General features: G+C 41.6%; 1 protein-coding gene across 2 annotated transcripts in view; it reads left to right on the top strand.

Moving 5' to 3' along the window:
• The window catches only part of FBLN2 (fibulin 2), a 192,145-nt gene that overhangs the window by 152,256 nt on the left and 26,933 nt on the right, over nt 1-12,956 (top strand). For both annotated transcript variants that reach the window (XM_074958111.1, XM_074958110.1), the window contains exons 7-8: nt 3,472-3,600; nt 4,018-4,119. In XM_074958111.1, coding sequence (XP_074814212.1) covers nt 3,472-3,600; nt 4,018-4,119 — 231 coding nt within the window. The remainder of the gene's footprint in view (nt 1-3,471; nt 3,601-4,017; nt 4,120-12,956) is intronic.

Raw genomic sequence — 12,956 nt, 5'->3', positions numbered from 1 at the left:
ACGCCAGGTACTGTAAGCTAAATCCAAATAATAAGTTCTTATTATATCATTCTTCTCACCATGATTTTGAGAAAGTTACATCAGTGAGGTATTTTTTGACTATGCTTTTGCTACAGTTGTCAGTTGTCTGCTTTTTTGTTTATATTAAATTCTGTATAAGGAACCTGATACAGAGGTGGTAATGAAAACAGTTCTGTACTTCAGCCTTGCAAAATTTAGTTCACCCTCTCACCTACATCAAATTTATTTGTTTGTTTGTTTGATCCTGCCACCAACATCATCAGAAGCCTGGTAGTGGGGTAGTAGATTTTGTGTCTGGTAGCAAATTTTCATGGCAGTTTTGCAAGACGGCTGTATGTAAAGCCACATCAGATAAGTGCTGCTGTGTGCAGAATTAGTGCTGGGTTCTACTTTTGGGTTTAATTTTGATTATTTTTTTAAAACATCTGTAACATGTAACATCTGGGTCTGTAAACTTAGATTAGAAAACTTTTGGGAATGAACTTTCCAGAAATGGTGCATACACTTCATGAGGGCGTTTATGCTGAAGCTGACCACCTGTGACTATGTGCTCAGTTGTCCCGGTAGCTGAAATGATCAAGAGTTTCTCTGCTACTGAAGTGTGAAAATGACCAATGAAACCTTGTGAAAGGGCCATTCTGGTCATCCAGATAGACCATCTCAAGGACCGAGCTAGAGATTGATCCAGGTGGTGCTCGATCTGCAAGGAGGCTGTCTCACTTTGAGATTTGATGATGGGTTCTTATAAGATTTTTGGTGATCACTACTTCTGGTCAGTCTGCCAGTAAAGAGAGAACATCTCACTGGTGCTTTCAATCCTGGCTGAAGACCATAGGTATATTAGGAAATATGAGAGGTGCTGAGCACCCACTATTTTGAGTGAAGTTATTCAGATCACAACTTAGTGAATATAAATGAGACTCAATGCTGAAAATAGTTGAATGAATCTTTGCTAATGTACTCTAAATAGGTTTGTTTGGAGCTTTCAGTGAAAGTTGGTGGATGGTTCCTTATATTATACAGTAAATAGTTTGCCCATATCTATTCAAGAACAGTAACTCATTTAATATGCAAACCACTTCCTTGCCAAAACTTTTTTTCTGGCACTTCTGTTTTAAAGTGGACTCTTCTTTTTTAAAATATATGTGATCAAAGTCAGTGTCTATTTAACTTTTAGTTTTCATCGTAACAAATAAAAATGCCCTATGAGAAGTGGGAGGTGGTATATTGGCATACCGTTTTCCAGACATCATTATTTCCTCATCAGTAACTTCCTAGATGATTAGAAGGAAGGCTTGAAATAAATTGAGATATGTAAAATCTACAAAGCACTGTAATCATTCAGGTTTACGTTTTCAAAAGTGCCAGTGTGATGTAGGAGCCCAAATCCTATTTTCAAAAGTGACTTAGGCAAATAGGACCAGATTCATGAAGGTATTTAGGTGCCTAAAGATATAGATGGTTGTCCAGGCACTTTTGAAAACTCCACTAGGCACCAACCTGCATTTTTAGGTTCCTAAATACCTTTGAAAATCTGACCCTTAAGGTCCTAATTCTCATTGAATGGCAATGGAACTTAGGCTCCTAAGGTCTTAAATCACTTCTGAAAAAGAGACTAAAGTTCCTAAGTCACTTAGGGGCTTTTGAAAATTTTACCCTCAGTCCAGGATGAAGTAATCTTCAAATTCCTAAGGGAAGGCTGGGTCTGCATTCGGCATGCAGTAACAATAGTTCCATATGCTGGTCCATGCAGAAAGAGCCCAAGCTGTGGGACACAGCGATGGTGGAGCTGGGACAGGGCTTCTGCACCAATATTCCATTCACACTGCTGCACTATAAGCAAGATTACATAGCTCATCTCCACGTTTTGCGTGAGTTTAGGAAGAATGCTTCGTTGCCCTGCCAGGTTGCAGTGCACCAGCAGTTGGCTATCTAGTAGCCATGGCATCTTCCCATTTTCTCCTTCTGGCCATAGTACCTGGTGAATATCTCCTCATGAGCACTACACATGTCTTGTTTTCATGCTGGGCAAGGGAGAGATGTAGTGCATGAGGAGAGGGCCTTTGATTGCACCCGGCTATGCAGCAAGAAGAGACATGCATGTAGTTGGATGTCTGGCTAATCTCCATTCTTTCCTGCTGTAGCTCTCAGTGCTCCTGCTGGACTTCTTATTCCTCCTGTTTAATATTTCCCCCTGACGAGGTGTGTAACAAACCCATCGTGTTTTATATGTCTGTCTCCTCTGTCCCCCAATGCACTCTCAGTTATGGGTAACCCCACTTAACTTTCTGCAGAACCCTGATTATTTTTTCTTTTAATTTACATTTTCCTGTTAATATTTTGAAAAAAGAAAATCTCTGTTTTTACAGAGAATTAATCAGTGATGTCTTAGTTCATACAAAATGTGCCTTTTATTTTTCTTAGCTGGGTTGGCTTACCCTCATGGCAGGAAATCTAGCTGGATCAAACACATCTGTATCTCTTGCCTTATTTTCTGACACTGGGAAATCTAACTGGGACATACCACATGAAGTTTTCCTGCCCTTGCCTCATGCCTCTGCGCCTCTAATACCTGTTATTTTCATGGAAAATCTCCATGCAGTAATCCTGGTCAGTCATCTCTCATTGTCATACACCCTGTGGGTCATATTGTGCGCTCAGATGTGTGTGTACCACTTCTGCTGAAGCCAGCAGGAGTTGTACATCCCAGGGCAGAACTGGGCCTTGTTCAGCTTAGACACAAAAAGATGATGCACACAAGCTGGATTGCTCCTGTTGATATAGCAGAGCAGGGCACTAGTTTAGACCTGTTGTCATACCTGTAAAGGTTTTTTTTTTAGACGCTTAAGGGAAATGATAGATGTTAGTCACAAAAAGTCCTACTTGTCTGTTTGGATGTTATTCTCTTGCATACTGTGCCTACAACAGTGGACGTATTATTTTCAATTACATTTTAGTAGAATATACAGCATAAGTTTGAAGACCACATATATTTTTATATATTGACCATGCAATTCACCCAAGGAATTAAGACAAGGAGATTGGCTTCATGGCAGGGCAACAGTCTAAGGCTTAAATCATAAACTGTTATGTGATGAATTAGATTTTGACACTTACAAGGCAAATTTAACTTGGTGGAGGAATTATACAGCAGGCTACCCTGCCTGCTAATTCTGGAGCATATCCATTTATGCATACAACCCTCTGCATGTGCTTATGCTATTTGGACAATTGCCTGGACACAATATGTTTTAAGATCACAAATATCAACTCAGCACCTTCATCAGTTTTGCAGGAGAAGTTATGGAGTCATCTGAAAATCTATTTGTATAGATTACAGAAAGTAGCATAACTGAATGAAAGGTCTGACTTGGAATCTTTGCTTCTGGCACTTGAGGGATGTGATGTAATATTCATCTCTACATTCTTTGTTTTTGTACATGTTCACAGATATTGATGATGGACAAAACATTGATGATGGACAAAACATAGGAGTGGAAGCCACCATTGCTCCAGAAGCCTCTAATATTCAGCCTACCACTATTAAGACTTTACAAGTAGAGCAAAATAAGTGTAAAGGTATGTATGACAGACAAGCTGGAGACAGATGGTTTAGGAATGTTTACAAGGCTGGAATGAAATTCCAAAGCTCCTTTGGCTGATTTCATTTCCGTGCACATACATACATAAGTTACCTCTTGTATTAGCCTGAGGAGTTTAGAGGATTGTCAGGAGGAATGTGCTGAGGTAATCTGAGGTTAGACTCTAATTTCAAGGTTATTACACACTTGCTATTTAGGTTAGTTTAAACAGAAGAGCGGTGCAGGATAACTTAAGTAACACACGTAGGAATATTCGAGTATAATAGAAGGATGGTAAGTACCAAGAGATTGTTCGTTTACACATTTTATACATGGGATTATACCTGGGTGAACAAAGCTCTTTAGAGGACTTCTGTGTTGAATTTTAAAATGTTTGAAACTTTGCTTTGTCTAGATAATGGCCCCTGTAAGCACATCTGTAATATTGTGGAAGGAAATGCTGTGTGCTCTTGTTTAAGTGGATATGCTCTCATGGCTGATGGCGTTTCCTGTGAAGGTGAGTAGGTGTTTCCACTGAGATAATAGACTAAAGACACATTATATGGTTCCCATTAATCTTGGGAGCCTCATGGGCATTTCTCTAAGGGCCTATTATTTTTGGTATTGCTAACTGCAGGTGATAGTAGAGGCTTAACTTTACTGTACTTAAAACTAGATCGCACTAGGGATGCTAAAAGTGTTTGAGCACCTCAGACATATCACTTACAACATCCATCTGGTCATTTGAAGAATTGCCTGGTTAGCCATTTCCACTGTGGTGTTTAAAGATGCATTCCCTGACTGTGTGCATGGCAAAGTAGTTAAGATTGGTCAGACCATACCTCTTGTTAAAACATAAGACCTTATTACTATCCCTTTTTCACTAAATGTAAAATGTAAAATTCACCTTTTGCTTTACCTAAGTCTTGTATTGGAGTTGTTCAGATTGGAGGAATGGGGCCTGTACACGCCTTGCATGACATTGGAGGGGGGCCTCCAATCAAAAGCAGTTGAGGTTCTGGGCCATGGGATCTACAACAGCACAAATCCAGTGGCCCTGACATTCTGCAGTGAAGTTGTGAAGTGGCAGAGGCTACCGTTCCAGCCTATGAGCTAGCATGGAAACCAAGAGAGGCTCTGCTGCAAATCTGTGTTCTCTCTACAGGTGGAGGAGTGAACTCCATCCTTCAAGCCAAGTTTGTATGGAAGGGTTATTTTCACTGTGGGTTATTTTCACTGTGGGAAGTTATATAGTAGAAGAGGCATTTGTAAATGACTGAAATGGGTTTTAGAGAGACAAGATGGGCGAGGTAATATCTTTCATTGGACCAACCTCTGTTGGTGAGAGAGACAAACGTTTGCAGTAGAGTGGCCCATTAATATCTCTGCAGTCATAGGAGAAAAAGAGGGGGATAATGCGTTACAGGTTGTTGTAATAAGCCATAAATCCAGTGTCTATGTCCAGTCCATGATTTTTAGACTTTGTCTACAGTAGCCCTTTTGTCAATAAAACTTTTGTTGGTCATGGGTGTGAAAAAACACACCCTTGACCAACATAAGCTTCACCAGGGGTCTGTCCAGGGTCCTCTTTTGCAAGTGTTGCACAGGTTTCTTTTGAGGGTGACGACTGATAGGTCAGAATATAGTGAGCGCTTTGTGAAAAGTGTTCATCCATAGGTGATAGGGTGTTTTTGTCTTTTATCATTTTCCTGTATGAGTTCAATACTGTGTTATTGGGGCATTTAGTGCACTGGATGAGGGGTGTGCAGATAGGGTTTTATTTCTGGATTGAAACAGGTTCTCTCGGGGTATCTGGGTGGCCCATTCCATGATGCCATCTACTTCTCTGGTGAAGTGTCCTTATTTGGTGAAGGTGGTTTTAAGTGTGTTAAGGTGTATACTCATAGTTCTCACCTACCACCCCACACTGGAACCCATATGGGGTATCATCAAACAACTACAACAATCTGTAACCCACTACCGCCCTCTTTTTGTCCTCTCACTGCAGAGGTGTTAATGGGTCATTCTACCTTGATTGGTCCCTTACAATATGTACTAACTACTTATGCTAAGTTTCAGAGTAACAGCCCTGTTAGTCTGTATTCGCAAAAAGAAAAGAGTACTTGTGGCACCTTAGAGACTAACCAATTTATTTGAGCATAAGCTTTCGTGAGCTACAGCTTCACTTCATCGGATGCATACTGTGAAAAATACAGAAGATGTTTTTATACACACAGACCATGAAAAAATGGGTGTTTACCACTACAAAAGGTTTTCTCTCCCCCCACCCCACTCTCTTGCTGGTAATAGCTTATCTAAAGTGATCACTCTCCTTACAATGTGTATGATAATCAAGTTGGGCCATTTCCAGCACAAATCCAGGTTTTCTCCCCCCCCTCCCCACACAACCCCACTCTCCTGTTCGTAATAGCTTATCTAAAGTGGTCACTCTCCTTACAATGTGTATGATAATCAAGGTGGGCCATTTCCAGCACAAATCCAGGGTTTAACAAGAACGTCTGGGGGGGGGGGGGGAGGGGAAGAAACAAGGGGAAATAGGTTACCTTGCATAATGACTTAGCCACTCCCAGTCTCTATTCAAGCCTAAGTTAATTGTATCCAATTTGCAAATGAATTCCAATTCAACAGTTTCTCGCTGGAGTCTGGATTTGAAGTTTTTTTGTTGAAGAATTGCAACTTTCATGTCTGTAATCGCGTGACCAGAGAGATTGAAGTGTTCTCCGACTGGTTTATGAATGTTATAATTCTTGACATCTGATTTGTGTCCATTTATTCTTTTACGTAGAGACTGTCCAGTTTGAGCAATGTACATGGCAGAGGGGCATTGCTGGCACATGATGGCATATATCACATTGGTGGATGTGCAGGTGAACAAGCCTCTGATAGTGTGGCTGATGTTATTAGGCCCTGTGATGGTGTCCCCTGAATAGATATGTGGGCACAGTTGGCAACAGGCTTTGTTGCAAGGATAGGTTTCTGGGTTAGTGGTTCTGTTGTGTGGTATGTGGTTGCTGGTGAGTATTTGCTTCAGGTTGGGGGGCTGTCTGTAGGCAAGGACTGGCCTGTCTCCCAAGATTTGTGAGAGTGTTGGGTCATCCTTCAGGATAGGTTGTAGATCCTTAATAATGCGTTGGAAGGGTTTTAGTTGGGGGCTGAAGGTGACGGCTAGTGGCGTTCTGTTATTTTCTTTGTTAGGCCTGTCCTGTAGTAGGTGACTTCTGGGAACTCTTCTGGCTCTATCAATCTGTTTCTTCACTTCCGCAGGTGGGTATTGTAGTTGTAAGAATGCTTGATAGAGATCTTGTTGGTGTTTGTCTCTGTCTGAGGGGTTGGAGCAAATGCGGTTGTATCGCAGAGCTTGGCTATAGACAATGGATCGTGTGGTGTGATCAGGGTGAAAGCTGGAGGCATGTAGGTAGGAATAACGGTCAGTAGGTTTCCGGTATAGGGTGGTGTTTATGTGACCATCGTTTATTAGCACTGTAGTGTCCAGGAAGTGGATCTCTTGTGTGGACTGGACCAGGCTGAGGTTGGTGGTGGGATGGAAATTGTTGAAATGACGGTGGAGTTCCTCAAGGGCTTCTTTTCCATGGGTCCAGATGATGAAGATGTCATCAATATAGCGCAAGTAGAGTAGGGGCGTTAGGGGACGAGAGCTGAGGAAGCGTTGTTCTAAGTCAGCCATAAAAATGTTGGCATACTCTGGGGCCATGCGGTACCCATAGCAGTGCCGCATGGCATCTTCATCATGATCTGATCAATCATAACTAACCAACTAAGGTTGGATAGCATCTTCTGAACTCTCACAGAGAACTGTTCCCAATCAATCCAGAGGGTTAATATTTTTTAAAACATAGATTCTCGAATACTATTGAATATCAGTTGAATCAGCCTAATTCAAGGAAACCCTAGAAATTCCATGAACAAAAACAAGAGGTTAAAATCCTGGGATAAATTATTCCCTATGAATCCTTACTTAAATCTTGTCATGATTGAGATCAGCTTGTTTCAACAATATCAGTGTTGAGATGATTGTCTCTAGGCAACCATGGTAAAATTTGGAATGTTAATTGTATCCTTTGCACTGAACATAATGCTCTGCTTAAATTGTAATATGATACTAACATGGTAGCTCCAACACACTGTATTTAAATAGCTCCAATGTGAAAGAAATATTGTATCATTTCAGGAACAAAGCTAATAGAATTCTGTTTTTCCCTTTTGGTTGCAACATGTTGATATAGACCTGGATGAGTGCCTTACAGGTGCTCACAATTGTTCCAGAAGCCAGTTATGTATAAACACATTGGGATCATTCTACTGTGTCAACCACAGGGTGATCTGTGCAGAGGGCTTTACACTCAACATGCATAGAAAATGTATTGGTAAGATTATAGGTGTAAGCCATTCACTGAAGCATCATAATTCTTCATGCTGTGCAATGCATTTAAACCATTTGTGCTAAAAGGCTCTCTGGCCATCTTTGCATATGACATTTCAATGTGAGTTAGTAAAAACACATGTGCATCACTCACTCCGTGATTTTTACCATTGTGTGTTCTTCTGCTATTTGGCTTTTCCCCTAGCAATACGTTCTCAGGATGCATATTATTCAGCTGGAAAGCCATAAAAGTTCATGCAGTTATGAAAAGCAGAAATTCAGTTGACAGTTAAATTGGACTAATGTAGCACAGAATGGTCTTGACCTTTCTGGACAGGGTGAATTCTGCTGCTTTAGGTTTGGGGCTTTGGCACAGGAGCTTGATAAATGTATCTGATGAAAGGTGCGCAAATTCAGGTAACAAAGCTTCTGTAGAAAATGCATTCTGAAACAATGGAATTTTTGATTCTCGGATTAACCCACAGGTCTCCCACTGATATTATAAGAATAAAGGTCAGGTATGTCAACATCTTGTTACAACATCCCTGGTTTATAACCTTCAGTGGGACAATAATCAGTTTTTACCACTATCCTGTCATTTAATAGTGTCTTTAAATATCATTGCTTACGAAAGGCTATGGCCTACATTTTAAAAAATGACTTGATTTTCACATACCAAACTAGAGACATCTCAGAGGCCTAATTTTCAGAAATGTTGTGCACTCACCCTCTGCAAATTAGACCCTCTTAAGGTGTCTAGAGTTAGGCATCCAAAAATTGAAGCCCTGGAAATCACTAATGACACTTGAAAATCACTACCACCTGTGACGATAATATCACTTGTAGACATGTTATTATTTTCCTTCTCCCTTCCCTTCCTTGACTGTCCTGTAATTTTGTTTATAGCATCATGTACTGAATCACGTTCAACCCTGCAGCACCACAGCTTTGCTCTTTTCGTTTCCTCTAGTGCTCTGTGATCTCATTTTATTACTGAGCATCATGCAGCATGAAGCAGGAGGGAGCAGGCAGGAAAATGTCCCAGTAATAACCATGTCAAAGTTCAGAAACAGGAATGCAAACAAATCTACTTCCATTCTGGCTTTTCAAATGTTCCGATATGGATTTTTTTCTAGATTATTTTTTTTTAAATACTGATTTTTTATTCATCTAAATATAATAGTTTAGATTAAACAATGAAATGATTAGCACAAGATCACTGGGAGGGAAGGATATTTTAGGGTTAAAACACAGAACTGGGAGGCAGATGTTATTCTGTGCTTCACCATGTTCTTCCTGTGTGCCCAGGGCCACTTTTTTCAGAGTGCTGAGCACTCAGCAGCTCCCAGAGCCTTAATGGAAGCTGTGGAGTACACAACACTTCTGAAAATCAGGTATGTTATTTAAGGAGCCTAAAAGAAATTTTGGAGCCTCATTTTAGGTTCCTACACATGAAATCTTGGTTATGTCACTTTGCTTCAATAGCCTCATCTGTAAAGTAATGGACAACAGTATTTTCCTTTCACACAGGAGTGGTTCGAAGCTAAATTAATGAATGTTTTCCATTGACTTATATAACCCTTTGCAAGGGTATCCCAGGTACTATAATCATTTTCACTTTTCACCATCCTATGACTTCCCCCCCAGCTGACATAAGTAAAAGATACAATAGCAGTTTTGAAACACACTTAATGTGTTTTTTATTAAAGTGATGCACACGTGGAAGGAAAAACTCTTTTGTGAAGCAAAAAAACTTCCCTTGTTCCCTGGCTAAATAATGAAGTCATGTATTTCTCTGCTACAGTTCAGATAGCTACAAGTACCTTGGTTAAAGAGGCAAGGAAGTTTTGAGACTAGTGTAACTTGGAACAGGTAAAAAGAAAAGGAGTACTTGTGGCACCTTAGAGACTAAGGTGCCACAAGTACTCCTTTTCTTTTTGCGGATACAGACTAACACGGCTGCTACTCTGAAACTTGGAATAGGTACACACTGAATATCTGCTTCCTGTACTTGCACATGTCTTTACTATACGTGCTTGGAGAACATTTGCCATATTTAACATTTTTCTAACTTTTCTAGTCAAACAGAAAAGCCACAAATATATTGTGGTTTCTAATTTGTTGAGCTGCCATTTCAGCCTCTCACTACAGCCATGTTTCCCTAAAGAATCCTTTGCAAGCTAACTGCTTTTGTGCTCCATCTTGAGCAATTTGGGACCAATGAACTGTGTATTTAATACTGTGTCTGCAAATTGTTTTAATTTTTTTAATATCAATATGTATGTATATCAGGGAGGGGAGGGACTATCCGTACACTACCATAGAACAGCCAATGTATTTTCTCTTGAATTTCCTTGAGTCAAATTGTAGCAGATTAAAATTCCAGGTGCATTCAAGAGCAGATTTCCAGAATTCCTGAAAGTCAGTCAGGCACACAGAAGAGCCACCAGCTGTTTAAACGGCACGCAAACAACTCCTCTGCAAAGTTTGTTTGAATGCATATTATAATTTCTTTGCTCTTGAAAGCTCCATGTTTACCAAAGATAAGAATCAGGTGGTGAGGTGTGTTTTTAATGGGGTTGTTTCTATTGGCAGTTTAAAGTCTGATTCATCTCTCTCTCTCTCCCTCTCTCTCACACACACCCAAACACACATACCCATTGGCTCCTTTCCATGTGATTCACTCCTATTTACATGTGCAGAGCACAGTATGCCATTATCTTTGTTATTTCCCATCCAAACTTTTTCCCCCTCTCTGAGTACACAGTAAGTGGTCACTTTATTTATGCACCACAGGGGCTGCACACAACCAGAACTACGAAGAGGCGGGATGGGCAGTTGCAAAAGGAACAACCATTCTAAATAAAACAGATGTGTTCCATAAAACAAATTTGAGCTGCTGTAATTTAAAGACAGAACAGAATTCTTGAGCAACTATAGAACACTAAAAAACCTGCACTGACCATTTACAAGATTGTGTAAAAATGCTAATTTACTGCACAATTATGTAAAACAAAACAAAAAAACAACCCGAACTAAACTGAACAAACAAACCCAAGAAAATCAGCGATCAGGTCTTTGCCAATATCCCTTTGCAGCTAAGGCAGCTTCTGAGACACAGGAAACTAACACTGATGTCATGTGAAGTTTCCTATTTTAAACAGTAGTTCCAGGGGAAAAAATAAGTGTTGTCCTATGATCACACACACAACTTAGCATACAGCTTCAATCTACTCATCGAGGGTGTTTTGACTGATGACAAGAATACTGAATTGTTACTGGTAGCAGCGCAAACCACTTTTCTGTTCCTAGCCCACAAACACATTTCAGCAATGCTTTGGATCTCTGAAAGAGCAAATAAATAACTCTATCATTCTAATCTGTGATATCTTTCCAAAGTATTTTTCTTGCTTTCTTTGCAACTCTCTCTTTCTCCCTTACTCTTGTGGCTGTGAGGTTTTTTCCCTCCTCCTGTTTTTCTGACAGCTTCTGACTGAAGCTGAGACAATATTTGGTCCAACAGCAGGAATTAATTTTATTTGATTAGTGAAAACCTGGCTCAGATTTTCCGGTGCTAGGTCAAGCACCTTACAGATGTGATGAGTGGTTCTCAGAGTACTGAGGAGAGCAGGGTTATCAACCACCCCTAATTTTATAGATAATCCATAAAGGAGGAGAGATTGGCCTGGTCTAAAAAATATATTGGGCAAGATCCTTGTGACCACTCCATCTGCTTTGCATCATTCTGGTAGCAGCAACCAGTGTTAAAGCTGGCTTAATCGTCCCCTGGAGGATTCCCCCAGGGTAAGTGAATCTTTGGGTGGTACAGAACCACCATAGCAGCTCTCTTGCTAACCCTGGTGCCAGAGGGCATGTCTGCAGGAATAGCAGGGTAGGTGCATGGTCAGGGCATACCTGTGCCAACAATCCCAAAATGCCAGAATGGCCATGGGAATTCTGGGGAGTTCTGAGGCTTCTCTAGTTAGTGCCAGTATTCTGGACCTGTGCAAATTGGTCTCAGGATCCAGAAGCAACAAACACACTAACCATCACTACCCCTTCCCCCCTCTGCATTTGCATGGAGCGTAGCTGAGCCATTTTTCTGTAACTCCTGTTCGTATGTGGGGCCTGATCCCTCTCCATTCCCACGCAAGGGAGATGAACAGATAGGACCGTGTTTGTTGAGCAGACTGGAGGATGACAATTCTCGTTTTGGGCCCTTATCATGGTTTTGAATTTTTTTTATTCTACATCAAAACAAAACCCAACTTTTTAAACATCTTTGCAAAAACAGAATTTTCTGAATGTTGTGGGTACTCTATAACCTGGTGGTTAGGACTCTGCCTTGGCATGTGGGAAATCCAGTTCAAGACCCTGCTTCGCCAGCTTCAGAGAAGAGTGTTTCATGCCAGATCATGCTGATTCAGGCAGAGCGGGGATTTGACCTTGGGTTTCCTACATCCCAGGCCAGGGCCCGAACCACCAGACTACAGAGCAGGGGTGGGCAAACTTTTTGGCCCTAGGGCCACATCGGGTACAGAAATTGTATGGAGGGCTGGGTAGGGAAGGCTGGGGGACATTATGCCTTCCCAAACAGTGAGGCGTAGCCTGGCGCCCTATCCAGCCCCCCCCGAACCCCCATCCCCATCCAACCTGCCCCCCCTGCTGCCCACCCCTGACTGCCCCCCGGGACTCCTGCATCCTATCCAAACACCCCTGCTCTCTGCCCCCCGACCATCCCCCTGGGATACCCATCCCCTATCCAATCCCTCCGGCTCCCCACCCCCCTGACCGCCCCCCTGGGCCCCCCCCCACCCCCATCCAATCCTCCCTGCTCTTCCTGCCCCATGTTACCGGGGGGAGGGTAAGAGGGCTCAGTCCTTTCCCTGTGTGTTTCCCCTGCTCATTTGGCTGCTCTCCCTGGCAGTCAGGCAGGGCTCGCTCCCTGTCTG

This window comes from Natator depressus, chromosome 7 (assembly GCF_965152275.1).
Source record: "Natator depressus isolate rNatDep1 chromosome 7, rNatDep2.hap1, whole genome shotgun sequence".
In the NCBI taxonomy this organism is placed as follows: domain Eukaryota; kingdom Metazoa; phylum Chordata; order Testudines; family Cheloniidae; genus Natator; species Natator depressus.
The sequence above is the reverse complement of the archived record's forward strand: the minus strand, read 5'-3'. Positions and strand labels throughout refer to the sequence as shown.